Here is a 27,862-nt window from a genome sequence, read left to right as displayed (position 1 = left end):
TAAGGTGTTTTAATAGTTATCAAACACCGAAAACTAATATGCCAAGCAAATTAACTCATTACGTTTAGTCGTAGGGACACTATTCAACACTTATATGGCTATATACAACCTTCTTAATGCTAACCAAACCCTTTGTTACTGCGCAGGCATCGGAAAGAGATACTACGTCATGCAACAAAACGCAACGTCAACTCAGCAGAGCCCCCTGGTGGTGAGCGCCACGCACAGCCAGCTGCCCGTGGCCCACTACGTCAGCGTCGTGGCAGCTAAACCAGGTGAGAACGCCTAATTTAAAATGATTCAAGTTCCAGTCAAATTTGTGAGCCGAGTCGAGTGTCAGTTCAAGGCATTGCCATCACAAGTGAAATACAGGTCACGTCACAGCATCAGAAATAAACGGTTTAATATTTACAAAACCCGAACACGTCCAATTCGCGTGGCAAACAAAAAAAAAACGAAACATAAGAAAGTTAATATTTTACTTTTTTTAATTGACAAAAGTAACCCGATTTTGCTAAAGTGTGTTTACTTAGCACTTAAATTTAAGTCAAGTTATTTACTTCAATGACTTAAGTGCCCATCAAGCCTTTGTCTAAAATACTTGAGTCAAGTGAACTCACTCAAATCACTTAAAACAGTGACTTTTTTGCACTCAAGTCAAGTCATTGAAACGTATAAGACACCACAACACAACGCATTAAGTTATTACAACACTGCGCAACGCAAGGGCTGCGTTTGCATGACTGCTATGCTGTGTCAAGGGCTGATAACGCAGTGCTCGAAATTTCCAGACAACAACGGTCTTTCGCTGCGTTTTTCGAACCCTGTGGCGGACATCGCAGTTGGCAAATATCATGTGACTTAGCAATATGTGCATTGCATCACGTCGTTAACAGTTCGGGTCCATACTGCGGAGGGCAGTAGGGCCGATTTCCACTCGTGACAAACACAAATTTGATATTGAACTCTTTTGTGGAAGATCACAAACAAATGTGACAAACTGTTTTTTCTAGAAGGATGTCAATACAGAATACAACAGATACTTTGTGTTTAAATGTAAAACCAAAGATACCAAGAAGTCTGAACAGAATATTACTGCTACGAATATGTCAGAAAGAACATTTTAGATTTTTATTAAAGGTCTACACAGAATATCAAAGTTCGTTAACGAAAGAGAATATTATAGATATCAAGTTAAGATTATCATCATATACGTTTTAGTGAAGATTATTATCATATACGTTTCAGTGAAGATTATTATCATATACGTTTCAGTGAAGATTATCATCATATACGTTTTAGTGAAGATTATTATCATATACGTTTCAGTAAAGATTATTATCATATACGTTTCGACACAGAAAATAGTAAGAATAACATCGACGGTCCCGGTATAGCCAGATGTCGTCAGTTCGAACCTCACTGCAGGCAAGTTGTTTTTCTAGCCTACCTTACTTGCATGATTAAGCGACAGATTCAGTGAGCTTGCGATGGCTTTCGGTGTATTAATGATACGTAAGCAATTATCGTTGGTCGAAAACCAGCTTTAAAAGGGCTACATCACTGTTGATAAACACATATATGTGTATGTATCTTTCATTGAATAACATCATTGTTACATAACGCACAAATAGTGCCGGAACAAGCTTTTTTTTCGAACGTAACGTTGGCTGTCATATACAGCAATTTAAAACCAAGCTGGAGTAAAAAAATGAAAGACAGTCTTTTAATTTCCATATAATTCCAAAGGTGCGCCAAAAATTAAACATTTTCTTTACAAATTTTGGACGCAAAAAATGATACCTACTTCTGTATGGGCTTTGATATTCTTATTACGGATTAAAAATAGCGTACCTACAGGTACAGCATTATTTGGTTAAAGCAAAAACTACGCCGTGTGTTATGCTTAAAATTTTACGGTGACGCACGTTTGCTATGATATCTTATCTCTGGAATTCAATACTACAAAACAGCTTTCGAAGTTTGCGCGCTGTGATTTACACTTGTTTTTTTTCTCTGCTGTGGACCGCGAACCGCAAAAATAACAGAGAACTACAATCACACAGCTTTTTGTGCGGTATACTTCAACCTTGTTCGGACTTCGTCGATTTCCTTATTTCCTGCCGCGGCATTGAAGTTCATTGTAGCCGAAGTCGTTATCGCGCTTTACCGAAAACCCGGGTCCCCGGAAACCCCCTACCACCCACAATGGCGCGTGTTTGTTGTCGCAAGCAATTTGCCCCATGCCCCCTTTGGGTTAAAGGGTGCGCAATTTCGTGTTTTACACAAAGGCGTTCGAGTTATTTTTCGACGAGGAACTTTCGCGCGAAACGCAAGCGATTCATAGGGGCGTCTTTGGGCGTCAAACGAGGCGTGGTTGTTAAAAAAATGGCGGCCCTTCTTTTCACCATCACTTTCCTTGTCCGTAATTTGCTAATTAAATCAACCCCTTGGCCGACGGTATAAGACGGCCCTTCGATGCGCACATTTAGCGCTTTTGTAAGAAGAGACGATTCGAAGCTATGCACATCAAGTCCGAGTTTATCGCCAGCCCCAACCTCTACGATTACCAGCAGCAGCAACAGCAGAAACAGTTCCTTTACCAGCAGGAGACATACACATCAGACAGCATGCAAATGTGCAGCAGTAACCAGCAGTTAGGCTACACCAACGCTTCGTACAGCAGCCAAGGCTATTACGGCGACTGCTTCGGCACCACGGGCCAACAGCAGCAGCCTGTCATTCAAGTCAAGTCCGAGTATCCCGCCTACGAACCCCAGGGGGCCTGGGGTGAACCGGAGTACGCCAGCTGCCAGCATTACGCGGGGTCCGGTGGGCCCCAGGAAGCGTACCCCCAGGGTTGCGGGACCCAGGCTGACCAGTGGCACCATTGGAGCAATAACGGCAGCTATCAGCGCAATTGCCCCCAAGGTTGCCTTTTTACTTTCATCTAACTTTTTACTTTCATCTGAATTTCATTTCAACATTGATATTTTGTTTTTGTATGATGTCGAAAACCTTAAACCATTTGCACCTTGAACTGCGTAAATTAATTTACGGCGAATTTTTTTTTCAAGTTTAAAAGTTTTATCTAAAAAATTGCAGTTTAAGGTGTGAAAGGGATTTTTAATAGGGTTTTTATTGCAATGCAAAATCTGATGACTTGATCAAACAAACTGCAAAAGTTTGCATAAAAATCCGTTTAACGACAAAAAGAACTATTTTAGCAGCGGAAAGACTATACTTGTGTGTTTATATGCTATCGATAAAAAATACGTTTTTCTGTTTCCCCAAAAGTATATTGTCCGATTCGTTCGGAAATTTGCCCGCAAATTGTAATTGCTTTTTAATTATACTCAATCATTTCAATTAGGCCTTCATTGATCCCCGAAAAATTCCACATCTATTTCTGTCAACTTAAGAATTTTACATGAAGGACACTCTCGCTATATTAAAAAAATTGAGGTCCCTTACAAAAAATTGCTTAAAAGGAAAAACATCCTATAAAAGAAAATATTAAAACATCAATAGCAAAGTTGTTTTTCGCTTAATTAATTTACCCGTTGTGTGTTGGGTTCAGCACCACAAACTTTTGATTCTTAGACCCCCGAAAACTGGTTCAAGCACCCCCAAGGGGTCCATGAACCCCAGTTTAAGAACCCCTGCCCACATACAGTTGTCTTTAACGTGAGTTTAAAATAATAACAGCAATTATTTTTCGCAGACGCCAAATTGGAGAGCGTTAAAAGCATCATCCCCAGTCAACAGGTGAGAATCCATTTTGTTTAGTTTTCTTTTACCGCTAGACGGTATGCGAGAGCAATTATTTTTGCAGGATTCTACGACCGTTTTAATTTAAATTTAGCTATGCTGTGCAAATTGTTTTACTTAACATCGAATTCCAGATTAAACTTAAAAAACATTCCGGTTTTATTAAAAATAGTATACTTTTTTTAGGATGAAATAGTCAAATATTGCGAAAATAATCTCTGAACGATGATCGGTAAAACAGGTCGTATATACCAAGGCCATCACGCACAAAATTTAAATTACCTGTTTTTTAAGCTGTAAATTAAACGCAATCGTGGAAGAATACAACGGTGTGTAAATTTTAATTACATCTCGTCTTTGTGCTCAAACGATGTACAAAAATTGATAGCCGTAATTCATCTTGTTTTGATGTATGTATAGCTAAATAGAGAGCAATACCAATATCTCTCATAAGAGCAATATCAGTATCTAATAAAAAACAATCAAAACAAAACTGAATTTCGGTTTCTTAGTTTGACTTATCGCTTAATTTGCAACCAGAATTTTCGCCATTGCATTTGGGCAATTTTTTTTATTCGATAGAAAATTTGATACATCCCGTCTTCTTGTTTTACTTGCCATGTAACACGCAACTATTGTGCTTATCGGAACGCAACTCGTATCAAAAAAGCACATCCTCCGAAAATTCCAGCAATTTTCTTGTTGCGAAAATCTCACTTTTTCATAAAGAAGTGTGCCGAAAACTTTTTAGCAGTCAGCTAAAAATTTCGCTATGATTGTTTTTTGTTGGTTTTTTGTCCTTCATATCCTGTTGACATAGATCAGAGGGGTCGGCAACCTTTTTCTAATTGCGGGCCAAACCTAACTAAGCAAGTTCTCGGCGGGCCGGAATACATTTCTACTAACAATTTTGGTATAAAAACGTGCGGCTTTTAAACACTCAAAGTTATGTTTGGTTTTTAATTTCAAATAAAAAATCAATGTTTTTTTAAATATTTTTTTTAAATTGGTTTAGGTTTAAAATGCAGATAACAGTCCGAACAATTCAAATTTTAAGATAAATAGTTATCAATTTCGTTTTACTGCTGTTGTTCCACTTTTAATGTTTGTATCTATTCCCTAGTAAGATCTAATTTATCTTTAATAATTTAAGTTTCGAAACCCCTTAACTTACAAACCCCAGCAAATACACCACATGAATAAACTTTTGTTTTCTAATTTATACAAATTGGTTTTCGATATGAAACGGGTGAAATTGTGCAGCAAAATAAACACTTGAGTCTCCGTATCAAAAAATGACCTTACAAAAAAAAATTAAAAATGTAAATCTCGACCATTGCAAGGCTACAAAAGTCTTAGGGTGTTTTTATAAACCACATGGATTGAGTTATTTTCTTTTTAATTTATACAAATCGTAAGCCACGCGAAATATTTTGCAGCAAAACACACCTTTAGGAGTCTTCGGGTAAAAAAAATGCGAAAATAATGAAAAACATTTTTTTTGTTGCTCTTGGCCATTTAAAAAACGAATTTTGTTACTTTTTTTACCCGGTTAGTTTGCTTGTCCCCCTCCCTGAGACAGCAAGGTTCGAAACTGTCACCGCTTTTCCGAAAAAAACGTACATTTTGTTCAGCACGAAAACCACAAACGGAACTAAAGGATGAAAAGATACATTACCGTTCCTTCGCAAGTATTTGAAGTGTTTGCACAAAAAGACTCCGTCCTTAGCGACGGCCAAACGCGTTCCTTGTCGCCCATGGCAACCGGGCGCGCGGTGCGCTTGTGTCGTCCGTTGCCTGGCAACGCGACACTTTTATGGCCCTAGCTGTCATATTTCATTTTTGTGTCGCTCAGTTGCTACCACTTAAAGTTTGTTTTTCAAACGCATTTTTGACCTAATATCTAATTCCTTCTGCGAGTTTTTCGCTTGTTTCTGATATTAAATAATTTAGACGCATATTTGTTTGGAATAGTTTGGACTTTTTGCAAATATTTGGACTTGTTAACACAAACTTTTCTTGTTTGGTAATTGGACAATTTTTGATTATTTTCCTAAAAAGTGTTTTTGCCCTTTTTATGAAAATTAATCAAAGTCGGCCATTTTAATTCTGGGTGTTCCGATTTCTGCAATGCAAGGAATCCTAACAAAATATCCCTTTTCGCGTTTGACGAGACTTTCAAATTCCAGCTTTCAGATTTTGCAATCGGCGGTTTTTCTTTGATTGTTTCTTGTTTAATAAACGAGGCCCTTTTCTATTTGCGCGCAGCAAAATTCCCTCTAAAGGCCGTCGCCCTCTCGCTGTCGGTTCTTTTGTATTTACAGGCCCCCCCGCCGGCCCAACTGTTGTGGGCAGGGAAACGCCGTTGCCAGGCAACTCGATTCGCGCTGCCATGTCAATTGATAAGCGGTTGTCAGGCGACGGCGTGCGCTGCTTTTATTGGCCACAAGGGTCCCGGCAACGGTATTTGCCTAGCTAGCTTTTTTGTCTATTGTGACCGGCGAGGGTTCTCGTTTTTCCCCTTTTTCTCCCACTCTCTCGCTTATTCTCTCTTTGATGAATGGCACTTTGTGTCACGGCCGTCGTTTGTGGAGCCTGTGTGCGTGTTTTGTCCTGTCGTAGTGCGCCCGACTGTATAAGACAATACGCCGCGCGTGTTGGGTTTCGGTCGTCGGTTTGAATTTTTCTAGTGACGAGTTGCCTCTGTCGAGAACTCAGGTTTAAAGAAACGTCGTTTTTTGCTCGTTTAGGCACACAGCTAGATGCTCAGAACAGGATAAGATTTTCTTGCAAGTGCGAAAAATCGAGTAAAGTTGTGTGTGTAATTATTAGACTTCATTGCAGTAACAGAAAAACAGCCAACGCGTTTATAGTTTTGTGGTGTATTAACTACAAAACTTACCAAACGTTTAGTACAGCGACTTTTTTAAATATATGCCTTACCTTAATAGGGCTAATTTGCTTATTTTAAGGGGCAATTTGGACAAAATTTAAATGTGTTTTCTTTTGACCGCGTCATAGTATAAGTAGTATTCCAATTCAATTCAAATGATACTAATCTTATTATATTATCCCAATGTCAAATTTTGAATTTAAAATGTTATCATATCAGATCATAGTGAGGAAGATTTTTAGAAACGGGACAATTAAAACCCGTAACGTTCTTCTCAGGAAAACGATATTAAAGTGTTTATGATCCGCTGGTTTACTTTTAAAGGCCCGAATTTCTAACGCCGAAGTAGCGGTGTGCTACTGATAAAACCTTAATAGCGCGACGAATATCCGCGACATACAAAAGAGACAACGCCGGGCCGTTTCGATTCAAATTCACCCGCAATAGGAAGCCTTAAACTCAAAGGCAGACCAAAACCACCGCAGCAAGCCGCTCGCATAGATCCACAGGCCCACGCGATTTGTTTAATCAGACGCGCTCTTTAGGTCCATTTCGAGTGTGTTTGCGTTGTAAGTTTGCTTTGGCCTTTACGCCAGCACTCTGCCCTCTCGTTGGAAGTCGACTGGTGGTGCTTTGCCTGTGTTCGTACAAACTGGTGTTTGATATGACACGGGCATAATTAGGCAGCAAAATACGCTTATAAGAGTCTCTCTATTAAAAAAAAACTACTCAACACTTTTTTTAAATTGTAAAATGATCATTTCCATTGCTTTCGAACGACCATTGAAAGGCTAAATAAGCTTCTTAAACTTGTTGAAGAGAAAAAAAGTTATTCGAAACGTTCAAAGTGATACCTACTTCTGTATGAGCTTCGATATTTTTATTTCGTCCTACTACAAACTCCAACCATTTTGCTCCAAAATATTTAAACTTGTTAACGTGTTTCCACCCCTCCCTACAACACCAGGGCTCAAATTCCCACTGTTTTTTTCCGGCCCTTCTTACTAGTTCAGTAGAGAACACCAGGTCCTTGCCCTCAGCGAAATTCAACCTGGCAGCGCGGCTCTAGCCCACAGGTGTTCGGGTTTAGTTGGTACTCTGATCTTGGTAGGCGACAGGCAAAGTGCTGCATGGCAAGTTTATTTGTTGTAGTGTTGAACGTTATCAACCATTTGCTAGAGTTTAGATAGTGTGTTTGATGACGTCAGCTTTTTGAAGCCAGAATGTAGAACCTTAATTTAATTCTAACAGATTTTGGTCGCTCGTACAATGTTTCCGAGATTAATTGCGATGTCCGCTTTGGGAACCAGTTGTTTGGCAGGGATTTCTTCGATTAAGCAAAGCCGCGAGCTATACGTCAGTGGTTCTCAAACATTTTTAGCACACATTTACCCAAAAACAATATAGTAAATTTACAATCGCCCTTAAAGCACGACAAACTGTATGTAGATGTATTTATATCAAGTTTGTAATGGAATGTGCCTATTCAAGTCTGAAATACCTGCGTCTTGCGTGTACACCTATTTTCAATACAAATATATTATTTTCCAAATTGTTCATGGCACGCTAGACAATCTATTGAATCAAACCAGCGGGCTGCAGAACATTGATTTACGACATTCGTTGAGAAATCCAGTGGGTATTTATAATGTTTGGTAAGGCAAAATGTTGTATCATATCTCTGGTGGTATCTAAATATACACTTATGCAACTACAGCAGTATTGTAGCAGTTGCTCTTTATTATTAAAAATAAATAAAACAAAATAGCTATTTAGACCATCCCCAGTCAGATTTCAGTTTTAACTCAGTTAATTTCTCAAGCGTTCAGCAAAGCCAAACCTTTAAAAAAACAATTGGTTATCCGCGCCCGTTGTACAGAGTTCAGCAAATGTAGGTGTTTGTTTAGGCAGCAGACACCAGTCGCTTTGTGTTTAAACGTTGCTTCGAAGCTGTAAAACAAACGTTTTATTGACCGTATAGCTCTTTAAGCTACCAGGCGTTGTGATAGCTGTGACAAAACTGCCAGGCGATTTATCAAAGATTTTTACAGTCGCTTTATTGCCCCATGAATTAAAACCGAGTAAAAACAAAGGATAAGACGCCATTTGTTTAAAGTTGCCGCAAAGGCTCGAAGTAAATGGTTGTTGACGGTTGCTCTTTGTCTGTGATTTGTAAAACAAAAAACTGCCGAGTTTGAAACCGTTTAAGGGGCTTTCCCACTTTAAAATCGAAATCGTGCGAAAAATAAAGAACGCGACGCCGTGTGCTTAAATGCTGCCCCAAATCTCTAAAAGTGGAGTTCTTCGCCTTTTGAAAGTCATTCACCCTGAAAATGACTTTCGCTCTTAAATATCCCGCTTTTTTGCATTTTTTCCAAACAAATGACTGGAAATGTGAATATAACCCCCTAAAATGTCCTATTACCGTACAAGTCTGAACAAAACTCAAGCACTGTTATTAGCTTTTGTTTTGTATATAGGCTTTTGTTTTTAGCAGTGAACAATAGAAACTCATGTCATTGTCGAAATTATCCCCCTATAAAATTGTGCAATTTAACCCAAGAATAACCGCTCTAAAACAATCGTGTGTTGTCCGCATAGCCATTTCAGCTACCGCAGTCCTATAGGTAATTTAAAAAACAGAAAAACATCTGCAAAGCCGTTTGTTTGAAACTGCCCAAGGCTGCACGAGACTTTACCTGAAAAAAACAACGCCCAGCCACAAAGCACACACACACGCACGAAACGGAGTCAGAGCCGTGGCCCGATGCCTTGCCGAACTGCCGGTTACGCAACCAGCAGTAACAGCACCGGCAGCAACGCTCTACAGCAAGCCATGGACCTTACCATTGGCAGTAAGCCGCCTAAGGCGGGCTCGCCTCCCCATACTGCCGAGCACTTGTTATTCGGGCGCCTTCCTTCTTCACAGACTCGCATCAGCGTTCAGACCCCGTCGCGAGTACTCACCGGATCCAACCTCATCAATCTCAACCTGAAACGAGTAAGCACCGCCCACTAGCTACTCGCTACTCGTCCCTGTAGTGGCTGTTTTGCTTGCTTGTTTTTTGCCCTGAATGTTACTCACCGAGTGTGATTTTTTTAGCAAATTACTCACCCGTACTCGTTGAGTTTAATTTTTTAGTAGGCATGCTTAAATACATCACTCGCGCCCACCGAGTTTGAGTTTCGAGTAGGCATTCTTGAATGTACGACTTGTGAGTAAACATGCTGAAATTACTCGCTTGCAACTACATTCGAATTTTAGGGTAAGCATATTGGGCGTACTCACCCGACCCGTACGCACACATGCCGAGTTTGCTTCAGAAACAGGCTTGCTGACAATACTAGTACCAAAGTTCGCCCGAGTTTTTATTTTACGAATAGCCTTGGTGGCTATAATAATCAGCCGAAAGTGCCAAGTATGGTTCCGGGTAGGTTTACTAAAAAATGCTTACCCTCACTTACCTAAATTATTTTTAAGTGTAGAAAAGTTTGAAAAAAAAAATCGCCGTTAACGAGTAAGCGTCTCTTGCACTTACCCGAGTTCGATTAATTTCATATTTTAGAAATATGCTCACTGTTGAAAAATGCTACGCGGTTGAAGTAATACTAATATCTTGACTACATCTGATTTTGTTGTTATACTAGCCGGTTGCATGTCTAAATTTAAATTTGAAACAAGACATTTTTTGTTATGACGCATTCCTTAACCCTTTTGTCTTATGCGGTTTTATAGCGGCATGTAATAAGCCTAACAAGCATTTATACGACTAATACAACTAAACCAGCCATTGCCATCATAACTTGGCTGCATTTAGCTTTAGCTGTGGTTCTCGTTGTATGGTCTTTGTTTTATGATTTCGGCCTGGTGTGGTTGTGGCTCAACAGATTGTAGCGTTTTGACCGATTACTTGCTTGCTTGTTCATGTTTAGCGGTTTAGTTGTGTCACGCAAAGCATGTGCCCGAGAGTGTATACCAGCAGGGATGTCTAACCTGCGGCCCGCGGGAAATTTTTGTGCGGCCCCCTAGTCATTTCCACTCCCAAGTAGTAATAACTCTAAAGGCCAATACCCGTTATAACTCTAAAGGCCAATACTTAATCTTGAAACTTAATAGGTTCTGCGGCCCATTTAATTATTTCAAGTGTCAATGCGGCCCACTATAATAAAATGTTGGACATCCCTGGTGTATACAATCTACAACTGACGATTTTTTTTATTTTACATGTGAAAATTAATGTCTAAGTGTATTTGTAGACGATCTGATTGTCAAAAGTTACAAAGATCCGATAGGACGACAGCATTATTTGGACTGAGAGTTGCCGAATACTAGCACAAAGCCGTAACGCAAAGAAAATAAAGATTTTTTTTCGCACTGCCAGAGGAAAATACACCAGTTATTTTGACAGTTTTTGTGTCAGACTAATCAGTTGGTTTTTCAGGCGACCTTCAATGTTCGGCGGTATATCAAATTAAGTTATTTGTTTATGGTTGAACACATGGCTTTTAGATGTTGGAAATAATCCGAGTCTGTTGCAAAACAACGCCAAACTAATGAATATTGCAGAAAAAAGCAGTAGGCTACACTGTATTAGAAATTATAGTACACTTGATTAGCAAATAACCAGCAAGTTTATGTTATCTTTCTGATTTTTCCATAACTAAAACGCTTACTTTACGGTTGACAATAGTCCAGAGTCGTAGCAGAAAGCAAAAGGGAGTCCGGAATTTTCAGTTTTCTTAGTCAGATGGTTAACACTAAAAATGTAACAGAAAAGAAAAAGACAATTCAAGTCTGAGGTTTTTCAAACTTTAGAAAGTAAATTTTAATTGCAACCCTGTTACTAATGAGATACGAGAAATATTAATACGACTCAATAAATCAAAAACAGAACGATGTTGTTTACGCAAAGACGCCGAGGACAAGGTCAGTAATAATCAGGTGCGTAGTGAAAAGGTCAAGCGAGGACGAGGGGTCAGCGTTCGAGGGGTCAGAGGTCAAGCAGGAATTGTGCGAGTCGCCAGTCTTTCCTCCCGTCAAGGTCATTCGGGTCGACATTCTTTATCGATTTGCTTTTGTTTTTGCACGATTTTTTGGTTTGTTTTTGTAGTTTTTTGTTCGTTTTGTTTTAGCTGTCGGTTTTGTTGTGAAATAGTTGTTTTGCGACTTGTTTAATATGTTTTTGTTTTTTTTTGTGCACGTTTTTGTTTGATTTTTTGTTGCACCCAGTAGTTTTTATGCGATTCAGTTTAAACGCGATGCAGTTAGACTAGAAATACGACTGTATTGTTTTCAAAGGTTCTGTATAAAAGTAAGCTAGAAACGCCTGTTTGTTATAAAAAATAATAAACGCCTCTGAAATATTTTTAAATGTAAATCGTCTTACATTAAACAAGACAATATTGTGATTAACCTGGTTTAGCGCCGACTCTGAATACAACTTTAAGATAGAAATCCGAAAAGTAGCAAAAAACCTAAAAGTTGATTTATTAGAGCCCCAAGGCCAACAAAACACAGTAGCTTACATCAAATAACTATTTCCTTTTGCTCGTAGGTCACCAATCCACAACAGAGACCACAAATCCACGTGGCATCTTCTCAACAGGTAAGCACAGAACTTAAAATGATAGCAAGGATTCCACACCACGATATATGGATTTTCATTTTATTTTTAGCAGCGACATCTTGTGTGATTATTAAAGACGTTTTGCACTTACTGGTCTTTTGACACTTTGTCTAACAAAATCGGCACCACTACTGTTCTGAATTTTAAAAGTGACATAAAAATGATTTTTTTTCACATAAGTTGTGATTTGTCTGTTTGTTGCGTATGAAACTAAGTCAAAGATGCCCGTTCTTAAATAACAAGATGATAATTTTTCATTATTCGTTTTTCTAACTGAAGGTGTGCTAATGTTCAAATTCTCACACCTTCTTGCTGGAAAAGTTAACATTTTGGAAACAATTTCTACATTGGTTTAAATCTGTGCAAATATTGTTAAAATATTGGCATTCAAGGAGTTTTTTGCCCATTTTCCGTAACTTATTAAATAATAATAAATAAATGCCTCAAGGGGTTAAACGTTGTCATACCCGGCGAAAAATTGGTTAAATTGAGCGAAATATTTCGGACTTTTTTGTCCTATAGCCTTTGTTTGACCTCGATTAGTAACGACAACACAATTCTTATGCAAATATGAACAACCCCGTTTTTCAATACCCATAAAGCTTTCTATGGCAATTGTGCTGTAAGCGGCACCTTGAGTTGGTGTTTTCTTTATTTACATGCGGCCGACACGAAACCTAATGCGCCTAAATGGCCAGTTGCAAGTAAAATCGGTTCTACCCATAATGTTTAAACTTGACTGGGTTTGCCATTTTTGCTATGTTTATTTGCAGTCACGATACGTTAAGCGAGAACCTGTACCTTACCTGCTTTGCTAGATCCCCAAAACGGTATAACACAAAAAACATGTATGTAGCACTTCTTTACAACGACCTAACACCAGAACTACTCTAAAATTCCTGAGGTTTTAACTGAATGTTCCAGAGATGTACGCCTTTTGATTAAAACAAAACTTTTTTTGTAAATAATCTGTATACAGATACTTTTTAACGACTATGCCCTCGTTGTTAAACTTTTTTTCACCCATATGAAAAAACAGCATGTGTATTTTTAAATTATTGTGCATTCCTATTTTAAGTGCTATTCTCCATTTAAAAAATCTTAAATCTGCCATAAAGCAAGTGATTACAGATGAACAGAGATTACAAATATGAATGCTTTTTCTGTGAGTAAGCTTTTAAAAAAACATCTGTATATTTTTAATAATACCCCTGTATGTACGCACCCTTGCACCGAAAAATACGAAAATGCTCAAGAAAAATAAAAAATATTAAAAAAAACAGTCGTTTCATATGCCAATTTGAAAGTTTTTTAATTACTTTTTTACTAACTGAAGTAAAGTAAAAAGTAAAGTAAGGGGTGAATGTGAAGTGGCAGTTTTCTTTCCATTGGCCAAAAAGTAGGCCAGTAATAGCTAAAATGTCAGTAATGTTTAGACCCATTTAATCTCCGTTTGAGGAGCTGGTGGTAGGGCCAGGGTTAAACTGCGCATATGTCAATGTTATTTTAGTATTTACTGCCCCCCAAAACCCAGTGTTGCCTTGGGAAAAAATGGCATGACATACCCAACGGTGGAAGAAACCCCGTCAATTAAGTATCAAATTGGTCAAACAAAACTTAAACTTATCACTTATACCAACCGCCGTTTTTTTGTCTTGCAGCCCATCTACCAGTCCAACCAGCTGCAGTTTGTCGACTCCAGCGCCGACCACGGATACCCGAATGGTTCCACGTGAGTCGAGGACTTTTGTGTTTTTCCGATTGTGATTGTAGCGCGGCCGCGAAGAGTAGAGAATCGAAACCGGCACCCTCCACACTTCGTCGCTTCTCTCGTTGCTTCGTCTGCATTTAGCCCTGTTTCACGTTGTTTGTTTAAGAGTCTACTTTACACAGGAGTGTATACTTGGGTTATATCGCCTCGGCTCAAGCATTTAGTAGACCAGATTTCCAGTTAATTTTTCTTTGTACTTACCAAGCGCTGCATGAGAAACAGATTATGTTCTGACGGGAGATTTTGAAAGAAATAGTGATTAGTTTTCTTAAAAAGAGTATGAAGATGTGGATCGACTTACAAGTGTAATTTATTCAATAAAATATTTTAAATTGAAGGCAACACAAAACGTAGAGGGTTATTTTACTAAAAAATAGTTTATGAAAAGTAAGACGTAGGTTGGATTAAATTTCTTCGCTGGCCGGACCCATCCCGCGGGCCGTTGTTTGCCCAGGTCTGCCCTAGAAGTTACCTATATTTTCTTATTACCTTCCTATGAGCTTAGCATACCAATTTTTTAACTTATCCAACTTAGCAGACTGCAATACTCGGCCAAATTTAATTACTATGAGCTACTTGCTTTCTCGAATGTTGGTGAACACTTTCTGAGAAGAGAGAATCAATCTCAAAAAATCTAACCACATAATACTACTGCAGTCGGTGACCCAATTAATTCAAACAGCAGCCAAATCCAGGGTCGTGACCTATGAGTTAAGAAACACTTGGGTAAGTAGTCTCACAGAACCGTTTGTTGAAACAAAAGGATTAATTCAGCAAAGTAAAGCAAATCAATGCATTACCCACATTATTAAACTTAATTAATATTGGTTGCTATTGTGATTTTTATCAGTTTACACAGTTCGCTTGGTACAGTATTCTTTCAAGTTCTGTATCTTTTTTTAAAAAGCGGACTGTGAATTATTAAACCCGTACAAAGCGGTTTGCCGTGCAAATATTAATTTCAAAAAAGTTCGAGAACCACTGGGTTAAGAGTTCCGTCGTTTTGTACAACCTTTCCGGCCCCAATACTTATTTAAATAAGCTTTTTATTTATTTTTTTTTTGAACTTTTACACCTTAACTTTGTATTGCACTCACACAACTAGACATTTTAAATCACAAGTATATATATATACAATATACATATATACCAGTACTAAAATAAGCATTCTGATTACCAAAACTTTGAAAAGAAGTGTTCCAATTTACCAGGCTTCCAAAACTATTTTCCCAATCCGATACTTAACTGAATAGCAAACGCAACTTTATTTGTTCATTGATTACATGACAACGTTTTCCAAGTATACTAGTTTGTCATCCCAGTATCTATCAAGAATTCCAATTTCCTGGTCTTATTCAACCTTAATATTTCCAACTCCAATTTAAACAACTAAACCGTCTAATTCACCAGCAGTACTAACTCAACTAAGCATTCCGTCGTTTTGTGCAGAGCCAACACATTCCAGTACTCAGACACCAACAACCAGTTGTTCGCTGGCGGCCAGGAGCAACAACAGCAGCAACAGCAGGGAGGGAATGGAGGCGGCATCTACTTTGATTCCTCCTCGCAAAACACAGGACCATCACAACACCAGCTGGTCAGTTAACTGACGCCTGCTATAATTGATTCGATAAACACCTAATTTGCGAACGGCTACATTACAGATTAAAGTATTATAATCGTATAGGTTACGGATGGTTGATAAATTAGGATGAAAGCCGATATCCGATACCAAGTGGAAGTATCGGTACTCGTCCGATACGTCGCTGGTGTCGGTGCCGATCTGATACCGAAATTTATATAGGAATTTCAGCTGTGATTTTTTATCCAGTGCAGCGGTCCAGTCTTGAAAGACTAATGTTTAGGAGTTTAACAACTAGCGGTAAATCAACTTTTATACGGTAAAGAACTTTTGCGTGCAATCACCTAGAAAAAGTCCCTGAGCGTTACAATTTCACCCATATAGCTTAGGTATCTATTGACGAGAGTTCACTTTGTGCCTCAAAATAGCAATGCTGAAAATTCGCACTCAGTCGCAATAGCTGTTATGGTATTTTTTTGGTAAAAAACAATTAATCTTTAGCGCCAACTTTTATCAAAATTTTTTTTTTTACTTTTTTCTATACCAACCTTTATAAAAGAAAACACATTTTTTGTGTGTGTAAATCTATGTTAAACATTTTTGTTTCTTTAAATTTTTTTTTTCTGTGGAAAACCATTTTAGTAACCAATACATACGAACAAAAGCATTTCATTCTTTAAAAGAAATTTCTATGTTTTCTAGACCAGCCTCGGCATGAGCGCCTCCAGCGGCGGCGGCCACCATGGTGGGGGTGTGTCAGGGGGCGGGGCCGGAGGGGGCGTCGGACAGATCATCACCTCGCCAGGGGGAAGCACCTACTTGATCCAGAACTCCAGCAACGACGGCGGGGGCATCGTGGCCCTCCCCCTGTCCCATTCTACCCGCGCCTCCCCCGCCACTGTAAGTCACTTCCGGCGGGAACCTAAAACAGTAAGCACATTCACCCCTCGTCAACGTTTTGTTCGTTTATTTGTAACATAACATTTGCGTACCGAGACGTTCTCTTAAATATCTAGAACGGTTTCTGCAGAGTATTATCACTTAGTCTTTGGGGTACCGAAACGTTCTTTTAAATATCGGATTCGAAAAATTTAGACCACTTCTGTAACTGCAACAGAGAATTGTCACTTAGTTTCGGATGCGGTCTATTTTACGTAACTAAGACAGTAAGCAAATGCAGCCCCGTCAATGTTTTGTTCGTTTATTTGTGTCATGCCACGTATATCAAGTGTTTTGCGGGTACTGAAACGTTCTCTTATATATTTAGAACGGTCTCTGCTGAGAATGGTCAGTTTTGGGGTGCAGCAGGGAATTAGCAGTTATAACCTTAGCAAGTTGGCCGCAGTAATGTGCGTATTTAGGGCTACGAAAAGGTTCTCCTAAATATCTACAACGGTCTGTCTAGCAATATATAGCCCACTTCCGTAACTACGTATAGGCGGGAACCTAAAATAGTAAGATCAAGCACCAAAATGTTCTCTTAAATATATACCACGGTCTGTCTAGCAATATAATATAACCTACCTATGTAACTACACATCACCTAGTCTTTTGTAACAAGTTTGTAGAGCTCTTCTGGCAAATGTAATTTTTTATTCCGACGTTTCGACGTCCTATACTAGTCTTTGTAAGTTGCCATTGCGGTCTAATGTACGTATAGGTGGGTACCTAAAACAGTAAGCACAATCAGCCTCGTGTACGTTTCTAATTTATTTGTGCCATGACGGATATCCAGTGTTTAACTCTTGAATATCGGACTCTAAAAATATAGCCCACTCTAGTAAACAACAGATAACTATCAGTTAGTCTTTGTTGCGGTATATTGTACGTATAGGCGGGAACTTGAAACAGTAACAACGAACAGCCTCGTCAACATTTTGTTAATTTATTTGTACCATGACATGTGCATTTAGTAGAAACTTTTAGAAAAACTTTTTCAGAAAAACAAAACTCGTGTGGCAAATAAGTCATAGCTATTTTTCAAGACGAATGACATTTCCATATGCGTTTACAACTAACGATGTCCGATAATATCGAATAGTAACCGATACTCGATACCAAGTTATTATATCGGTACTTGTACAATACTCGGGTGGCATCGGTGCCGATCCAATACCAAATTATCACAGGAATTTCAGCCAACACATCAATTTTATCTTGAAACGTAAATTTAATCAAAAATGGTAGGTTTACATCTTCAAGTTACTAAACGAAAAAAATACCTTTATATCTTACAATTTCATCTATTTTGCTTGTTTGAGCACGGTGATACGTCATTTGGTATGGGATTGATTCGCGATATTTTTGTCCATATTATCGATATCGGCATTGAAATAAAACATCAAGTTTTGGACGTACTTATATCCCTATTTACCACCAGGGTTGTGGAGTCGGGTAAAAATAACGCGAGTCCGACTCCCGAGTCCGACACCCGCCAAGTGTAGGATTTCGTCGAGACCCGAGCCCGGCTCCGGCTCTACAGCTTGTATTTTACCGATTTACGCAACTAAATTAAGGCGAAAATTCTGCAATCCACCCATATGGGTATCATGATTAATCCACCCGCAATACGTGGTTAAAAAATATTTCACTATTATAGCTATTATACTTTTACAATTTTTTTTTACAAATTTGCCGCCTTAACAGTTTCAAAATTTGGTACATGCGTACGTCGGGGGTAGTTTTACCTGGTCTTGCTCGAGTCCCGAGTCCGCAGCCCTGTTTACAACCATCATAAAAGACTCGAACTTAACAGACGTTTTTAATCTCCTTAGGTTCAGTGGCTTGTGGAGCACTTTGGAAACTCAGACGGCGTCTCGCTGCCACGTGCGCTTATGTACAACCACTACATTCTGCACTGCACTGAACAACAACTGGATCCCGTAAACGCCGCTTCGTTTGGCAAGCTCGTGCGCTCCGTGTTTCTTGGTCTGCGCACAAGAAGACTCGGAACCAGGTATTTTATGGGTGTTTTTGAGATGATTTTAAGAAAAGTCGCTTTGTATTACGTTTTGCGATTCTGTGTTATACGCAATCCTGCCTTTTTGATAAAACCGAAAAATTTACTTATATACTTTTAACTGAAAATTGCACTGGTTTCAAACAGTATATATTTTATACTTGTTATTTTTTTTAAATTTACCGAACTAGGCAAACTCGGGATGAGCATCAACTATCTATGTTTTGCTATGGATTATTATTTCTGGGTAGACTACTTAGTCGAGTAGCGAGTTTGCACATTTTATTTTTATGGGATGTATTGCTCTTGTCAGATCGTATTTTTCTACTCAAAATGCACTTTTCCTATATTTTTAATAGCGCAATTGTCTGACGATTTTTGCAAATTCACGACGGTTTTTGCAAATTTCACTTCGTTTATTTTTCATAAAAAAGTAGTTTTTACAATATTTATATATGGTTAAAATAAATGTTGTTTGCTTTTTATAGTCAAGTTTTTTTTACCAAAATGACGCCGTTATACACTTCAATTTCAGTAAAATGCTTCTAAACTAAACTGTCCCTTAATTTGCGGTTTATGCTACTTCAACGTCCAAGACCACCCTCAATTTCCGTTGTTTTAAATATTTTCTTTTATATGGAACAGGGGAAACTCCAAGTATCACTACTACGGCATCCGCATCAAGGGGAACTCCCCACTGAATCGACTGCAGGATGAAATTAACGTGATTGCGATGCGGCAACAGTCGAGCACATACGGAAGAAGGTATGATTCCTCTGTGTTTTTCATCTTTTTCAGTATTCAAATTTACCTTTGGAGCATAATGGCAGGAGGTTGTAGTAAGACGTAGTAAGAATATCAAAGCTCATACAGAAGTAGGTATCTTTTTGAACGATGCGAACAAATTTTTATTGATGAATAAAGAGATATTCGAAACGTTCAAAATGCTACCTATTTCTGTATGGGCTTTAATAAATTTACCTTGAATGGTAAAAATGACGTATTTTTAAAATACTGTTCATCCTTTTGAATTTTCGGGCAACGTAACCGGTATATAAGTGTTTAACGTTTATAGAGGTCAATCAGATTTATGTAACTCTGGAAAGATAATTTCGCACGTTTTTGGTATCGTCAGTTTCTAATACAACTTCTAAAATTGGAAATTTTTAAATTGGATAACTCTAAAAATGAGCAACACAGCTGCAAGGATATAGCCTAACTGCCTAAAAATCATTTATATTATTAAAAGGTCTAAAAAGTAACAAACTGCTTTTAATACTACCTACCACTAAGTCAAAAAACGTTTGAAAAATCTAGGTGTTTGTAAACGTTGAAAAATATCTGGTTTAAAATTCGCACAATACACTTCAAGTGTCCCCAAAACATTGTAAGGGGTTTAAAAAGGAAGAACAAACACCTACTTGAAACATCTCTCGCTCAAAAACAAACTAAAAGCGAAATCTTCCAAACAACCTTTGATTTTTTCCTTTCGACGTTTAACGAAACAGATCCAGTGATCCAACTTCTGTATGCGCTTGATATTCATTATACGTCTAACTACAACATCCAGCCATTATCTTAAGATTTACTCAAAACATTCACAAAAGGCTACCTACTTCTGTATCGACTTGATATTCTTACTATCGAAAAAAAGTGTTTTAAAAAATGAGGATCAACTATCACCGCGCTAAAACATCTCGCCCTCAAAAGCAAAACGTCAAAACTCAACATTTCTACCGCTTAATACTATCATGATATGCTTAAAGTGTGTTTAAAACATTGTAATGAGTCTAAAAAGATATAGAAGTTTGAAAAAGGAAAGATCCTTGCGACGTTCTAGGAAACGGATCCAGTGATACCTACTTCTCTGTAGGCTTGATATTCTTACTACGTCTAACTGTAACCTCCAGCTGTTCTCTTGGAAACATTCACACAAGGCTAACCACTTCTGTATTGATCCATTAAAAGTGTTCCAAAAATTGAGTATGAACTGTCACCGCATTAAAACATATCGCCTTCAAAAGCAAAAAGTCAAAACTCAACATTTCTACCGTTTCTTCATAGGAAACAGATCCAGGCATCACACGAGTCCAACAAAAGTGAGATGGGAGGCCAGGCCGCGGCCCAGGGGGGTCCTACGGCCGGCGCCCCGGGCGACCAGGCCCAGCAGCAAGCCCAGGAACACCAAAGGTACCTTGGGGACGCCACCCAGGCCCTACCCGACCTCGACCCCATTCAGTACACGGCAGACGACCCACCGATGCCTCGCGATATTACAGCGGTAAGATAGCGCCTTTGTTTTATTCCTGTTTTGTTGGGAGTAGGCTTATGTGGAAACGGTTCGAAATATGAGTGTTAGTGCAAGTGTAGTTTTTTACAATTTTACTAAACAAGTTGTTTGATTGCCAAACCTTTTTTCCGCTTTCGGTCTGTGACCTGGACAAATCGTAATGTAAGGTTTTGAGCCGGAATTTTGTTTTCTACCTAATTAACTTTAAATAATGAATTCTGTAACATATTTTTAGCAGTAAGCAACAGGGTTTTTGTTTTACTGTTGTTAAATTAAATAGGTTTTTACTCGAATTTTTATTTTTGCTATGAAAGTAAATATAAGTGATGTTTTAAGTTGCTTCTTGATTAGAAATATTGAAATGATGGTGGGCAGTGAAATATGGGCGTTTTTTATAGAGTGTAAGTGTTTTTTTGCGAAAAGTGTGAGGGTGTTTTATACAACATAGTTCTGGAAAGAAGGAACGTCAAGTGTTTGCAAAACAACAATGAGTGCACTGTGTATTTTGAAAATGTGTAAAGCAACAGAGAAATTTTTAAGAAATGTGAAGTCATTCTTGTCGAGTCACTCGGACAGCTAAACAGCCCCGCTTCTTTGTCCAGGAAATGACTTGACTGGGACTTAAGTCATTTCAAAACAACTTGTTTACAACGCTGGGCCGTGGCAAACGAAAGGCTTGATAGTGTACAGAGAAACACCGCGAAAACTTCTCAACCAACCCTTTATTATCTTAGTCTCTCCGCTCCAACCGATCTTTCGCCACCATTTTGTTCGTGAATTTCGAATTGCGTTAATTACTCAGAATCCCAGTTTAAAATTTTCAAAAATTTGTTGAGTCGTTCCTCCAGCTAAACAGTCCTCTCTTTCCTCCAGGATGACCTGATGGTGCTGGAGGATCTCTACAGGGAGCACTGTTCCAACGTCCTGGACGTGATTGTCAACCTCCAGTTCAACATGGTCGAGACGCTCTGGTTATCGTTCTGGCGAGCTGACTTCGACTCAGACGAGCCCAACATTACGTAAGTTGCCTACCAAGCATAGAGTTAGACTTATGGCCAACTTAGTTGGTTAGTTAAAATTACTTAGTAATTCTCTACCTTTTTCGGCGACCCAATTATTTTCATCGAACTTTTTGTAAGAGACAAAGCAATAGACACCCATACTTCAGTGCACTATGTCCAGATATGTAATGTAGCTTGATAATGCCTTTGAAAGCCAAATAGGTCGAGTAGATCGACATCATGTTTAACTGAAGATGATACAAGAAACGTTTTTGTAAATTAAAAATTGCAAAAAAACAGCAAGACTCAGTAGTCAGTACCCTCTTAGAGTATATCATCTTGTTTGGTAAAATCTTCTTTGTTCATCAGTAAAGTTAGACTATATTTTTCTTCCTCCAGCAATTTTAAATCTTTTTCTTCTCAGGCAAATTTAAATCCTCTTTTTCCTCTAGAAAATTTGATTCTTTTTTATCCTCCAACAAACTTATATCTTATTATTTCTTCCTCCATAAACTTTAAATCTTATTCTTCTTCCAGGTAATTTAAACCTTGTTATTTCTTCCTGCAGCAAATTTAAATATTTTTCTTTTCCTCTAAGAAACGTTAAATCTTGTTTTTTCTCTTGCAAATTTAATTTTTTTATTCTTCCTTCAGAAAACTTAAAATCTTATTAATATTCCTCCAGCAAATTTAAATCGCCATACTCCAGCAAAATTAAATCTTCTTGTTCCAATTGAATCTTTTTTTTTCATATGCAGCAAGGACGGGTTCGAGATGCGTCTTCCTCGTCACAAACTACTCGTCCTGTGCTCGTGGCCTCCTGTGCAGCGCTGGGTCAAGGACAGTGATCACATGATCTTTCAGAGCCTCGTCGAAGTGCTCATTCCAGACGTTCTGCGACCAATTCCAAGTGAGTATGGATAAAAAATCGGAAGTTAGGAAGACAAGTGGAGTTGCCAAAATGAAAAGTAGAGACACGGTATAAATCTTTTTTTTTCACTTCAAATTTTGCATAAAAGAGAAAGTAGGTAGTACAATATAAGTGCTATTAGGTTTGCATTGGGCATCGTCAACGGTTTGAGTGATGTTTCCAGTTTAGGTTTGCAAAAAGGAAAATAGAAGCACATCCTATAAATGATTTTTTTTTGTTATGGCATTTCTTTCACGCCTTCTTCGTTATGTGACATCCATCCAGGCTCTGGCCAGCAATTTTGCTTGATATAATAACAATTGTTTTACATTAAAGGCGCTTTGACCCAAGCGATTCGAAATTTCGCCAAAGGCCTCGAAGCAAACCTCACCGCCGCTCTCGAAAAGGGGGAAATCCCAACCGATTTGTCGCGGATCAAGGTAAAGCTGTCTCAAGATTATGCTTTGTTATTTATTTTTCTTTAAAATTTACCTATTTCAATTTTGATTTCGTGTATGTTAATCGAACAAAACCAGTTGATGAAAGAAATCACCTGGAAACAAAATGACTGGTGGACAAATAATTTAGGAAGTAAACTAAAGAAGTATATACCTGATCAAAGCTATGGTATAAAACTGACAAAAGATACCAGGATATACAGATTGGGCCAAGATTTGTGCATGTTGCAACCTTGACAGAAAACTATTTGTAATCATCCTGTCCCATGATTTTAATTGTATACTTTAAGAAGGCACTGCATCTTGACTTAAGCCCCTATTTCTTGGGCAAAATGACTTAACTTGGCTAAAGTATTTCCGACAAATCACTGGACTTGACTTGTTATTTACTCAAAAAACTTAACTTTGACTTGAGTCATTTCAAAATGACTTGTTTACAACACTGGTTAAAAGTGTATAACAAAAAGAAGTTGAAGAGCACTGGTAAAGAAAAAAAAAATCGACTCGGTAATATAACAACTACTTTTGATTGACAGGTGGCTGCGGTGTCGGCTTTCTCGCAAACCCTTCGTAGATACACGTCACTCAACCACCTGGCGCAGGCCGCAAGAGCCGTGCTGAACAACGTGTCGCAAATCAACCAGATGTTGGCAGATCTAAACCGGGTCGACTTCTCAAACGTACAGGTAAAAGAAACTTGACTTTGTTTATTGTTGTGGAGCATAATGGTTGGAGCTTGTAGTAAGACGTAGTAAGAATACCAAAGGTTATACAGAAGTGGATATCATTTTAAACGTTTCGAAAATCTATTTTTCAACTCTTAGATATTCGAAACGCTCAAGGTGATAACTTCTTCTGTATGTTCAAAATACTAACAGAGCTGGCAATTCAGGTCAGACACAATTAACAGATCTTAAAAGATATATTATATATTTCGACAACAAAGACATCGTTAGTATATCTTAATTCGACTGAATCATTCCTTTGTTGGCGAAATAAATATATATATCTTTCTTGTGTTTTATTCCAGTTTTTACAACAAACAAAACTTTTTTTTAACCCGTCTCCTTAACTTTTCACCAGAACAAAGCCTCATGAGTCCTACTTAACTTTTTTGGATCCCAGTTTTTTACAAATGACATTTCAACAAACAAAACTCTCTATTTTAACCACTCTCTTACTTTTCACCCGAACAAGTCTCATGGGCTCTGCTTGAACAAGACGAATCTCTCATTCTTTACAAATGACACTCCACAAAAACTCTCAATCTGTCCTTATCGTTTCACAGGAGCAAGCATCGTGGGTTTGCCAGTGCGACGACGCGCTGGTTCGTGACCTTGAGGGCGACTTCAAGGTCGCGCTGTCCGAGCAGCGAACGCTGGAGCAGTGGGCCGACTGGTTGGAGAGCGTCGTCACCAAGGTGCTTCAACCGCACGAGGGCGCCAGCAACTTCGCCAAGGCTGCGCGTCAGTTCTTGTTGAAGTGGTGTTTCTACAGGTGGGTTGTGGTTTTTGTGGCTGGATTGTTTGTCCTAAATCTGTATTTTTTGTCTTGAAGGGCCGATGGGGATTGTTTTTCTCTGAATATATACGAATGAGTGGCTTTTGCTTTATTAAAATTAGCTTATTTGTCTTGAATCTGTATTTTTTTTTGGTTTTTAAGGGGCCGAGAAAATTATTTGTCCGCTATTCGGTAATATACGAATTAGTGACTTTTGCTTGAAACATAGTTAGGTTATTTGTCCTGAATCTGTAGTTTTTGTCTTGACGTGAAAATTATTTGTCTGGTAATATACGAATTAGTGACTTTTGCCTGATTTATACGAGGGTTATTTGTCCTAAATCTGTTTTGTCTCTAACGAGGCTGATGGAAATTATTTTTTTTCTAAATAAATAAGCCATTTGAGTAACCTATTGTTAGGTTATTTGTCTGAGATATGTTTTGAAGTCATTGTATAAAATAACTTGAAGGTTTATTATTTGTCCTAAATCTGTATTTTTGTCTTGAAAAGCTGTGGAAATTATTTGCCGTGTATTATACGAATGAGCGACTTTTGGTTGATTTATAGTTTTCGTTACTTGTCCTGAACATATAGCAGTCTTAATAGCTTTGCTTGTGAAAGTAGATTCTCAAATTCGGGCTCGGAACTCGGGTAGTCTTACGTGGTCTTACTCGAGTCCCGAGTCCGACTCCAGCAACTCCGCGGCCCTGTATATAAGTAAGCACTTTACCGCCAACCATAAACCCTTAGGCCATTTCACGGAGTCCTTCATAACACCTAAAGTCCACAATCCTGCCTATAAGTTCGCATTTTCCGTCATCTATTAACCCTTATTCACCTGCCGCGCAGCTAATATATAAGGAGTCCTTTATAACGCCTAAACTAAACAGGACTGCTTATAAGTCCGCGTTTACAGACATGTATTAACCCCTTATTCACCTGCCGCGCAGCTCAATGGTTATCCGAGACTTGACGCTTCGCTCGGCCCAGAGTTTCGGTAGCTTCCACCTTATCCGGCTCCTCTACGACGAGTACATGTTCTACCTGGTCGAACACAGAGTGGCTCAAGCAACTGGCGAGACCACCATTGCCGTAATGGGAGACTTCGCCGGAATGGCGGCCGGGCATATCGGGATGGACGGTGGGTTGTAGCTGCTATAGTTTTGTCTATGGACTTATTTTGTCATCTCGGGTCATGATCACGCGCATTTGTCAATAGCTTGTGATTAATTTGAAATTCGTGGTTAGCTGCTCAAAAATTTGCAAATGTTCAAATTTAAATAAAAATGCAATTATTTCACATTTTCAGTTTATCAACAAAACATCTCCTTGTTCTGTAGCCAACAGATTTGTTTTTGCACTTGTTTTTAATGGTAACTGCAATGTTAATGGTTTTCTCCCAATCATTTTTCGTAAACTCGGCTTTTGTGCGTTAACTTGAACGATAAATATTTATGTGAGTCATTAAAAACGAAATGAGTCAAAGGCTTCGGGCATTGCTTTGTTTCTAAAATATTCAGTGCTTATTGCAAGAGCTATGAACTTATCGCAAATAAGATCGTATGTTTTAGATTTAACACTACCAAGTAATGTATATACTTTCCAATATATATACAATTTTGTCTTAAAATGATTGTTTAGACTAGAGCATCACAACATCGAAATTGATATCATCACAATTGTATTTGCATAATTAGTCTTTTAAACGTTTTTTACATCGCATGTTGAAAACCATCTAGAGTCTAGACACTGTGTAAACTGAACCGCATCTAATTTGCCAACCACGTGTCCTTCCCGTGGGTGTGTATGTAGTCATGTATGACACACCCATACATGTTTGTTTTTGCATCGTGCAGTTGTGTCGCCGTCCTCGACCACTAGTTCAGAGATGTCGGTGGCTCACCCTTCACCAACCTTCATTGCATCTGCCCCTATCTCTATTGGAAGCGTTATCAAGCCCAAGCAAGGTAAAGTATGAAGCCTAATGGTTGGAGGTTGGAGTAATACGTATTAAGAATATCAAAGTCCATACAGAAGTAGGTATCATTTTAAACGTTTAAAATAACTCTAAAAATGAATAAAGAGTTATTGTTGAAAAGGAATAAAGAGTCATTCAAAAGTATAATACCTACTTCTGTAAGGAAAAAAAATTAAATTGTGGTTAGTAACCTCTACTAGAATCAGCGTACAATTTAATTTTGAATTGTTGTTTATTGCTGTTTTCATGACAAAAATGTGAATGATTCAAGTAAAATATGTTTGTTTCGAATAAATTATAATTAGGCATCTCTCTAAATTATAAATGTTTCAGCCCCTTCAACAATTCATATTCTGGACTTGTAGTTCATCTAGAAACATAACTAAATGTTAAATAAATTTTTTCGTTTCTTTAGAATTCGGCAAAATATGGTCCCTCTTCAAAAAACATAACTAATTCCAATAGCAGCTAATACTTGTATAGATTCTTAATATACTAATTACTACAAGCTATAACAATCATATAACAGGTTTCCACTGGCAAATTATGTGTACGTAGGTTTAAGCTGGTATAACATTACTTCATTGTTTGTTTTCGAAACTTTGACTGTTGGATCACTGTAAGTTACTGATCTTTTCTCCATATAATAAAAAGGTTATTTTTAGATCTAAATTGATTACAGTCAAACCCGATGTTTTTTGTCAATCTACTTTACACCGTTATATATCTTCAGCAGACCGTTATATATCTTCAGCCTTTTGACATTGTGCATCAGCCTAAATTGCAATTTTAATAAATCTACTTTTAATTAAAAAATTTCCTTCTGGCAAACATTTTTTATTAATAAATGTACCGACATTTCCACAACCTTTACTGGAAATCTTCATCAGGGCAACGACAGATTATCAAATTAACAATTTTATAATTGATACAATCCCTGGCATAGGCTGGAAGAAACAGTATATTCATTAAATCTTCTTTCTTTTGCAGAAAAAGGTCTGAAACGCAGCGCGGAGGCGGCTCTCGGCGACGGGAATTCCCCGGGAGACGCTGGACAGATTAATGGCAAGGTGGCGCTGTTGAACGAGGTGATGTCTGGCGGGAAACTACAACAGCAGTAA

The 27,862-nt window shown here is 38.2% G+C and overlaps 1 protein-coding gene across 1 annotated transcript; it reads left to right on the top strand.

The window, feature by feature from the left end:
- Nucleotides 1-169: 169 nt before the first annotated feature.
- LOC146163367 (DNA-binding protein RFX2-like) lies at nucleotides 170-27,862 on the top strand. Its single transcript, XM_083380466.1, has 18 exons — nucleotides 170-275; nucleotides 3,725-3,768; nucleotides 11,578-11,706; nucleotides 12,220-12,270; nucleotides 13,953-14,023; nucleotides 15,512-15,659; nucleotides 16,347-16,574; nucleotides 18,419-18,600; nucleotides 19,249-19,368; nucleotides 20,668-20,884; nucleotides 21,767-21,912; nucleotides 22,653-22,804; nucleotides 23,141-23,244; nucleotides 23,799-23,948; nucleotides 24,551-24,759; nucleotides 25,714-25,904; nucleotides 26,620-26,730; nucleotides 27,738-27,862. The coding sequence occupies exons 1-18, from the start codon at nucleotides 170-172 to the stop codon at nucleotides 27,860-27,862; spliced, it is 2,484 nt and encodes an 827-aa protein (XP_083236592.1).

This window comes from Ascidiella aspersa, chromosome 2 (genome assembly GCF_963924565.1).
Source record: "Ascidiella aspersa chromosome 2, kaAscAspe10.2, whole genome shotgun sequence".
Classification (NCBI taxonomy): Eukaryota; Metazoa; Chordata; class Ascidiacea; order Phlebobranchia; family Ascidiidae; genus Ascidiella; species Ascidiella aspersa.
The sequence above is the reverse complement of the archived record's forward strand: the minus strand, read 5'-3'. Positions and strand labels throughout refer to the sequence as shown.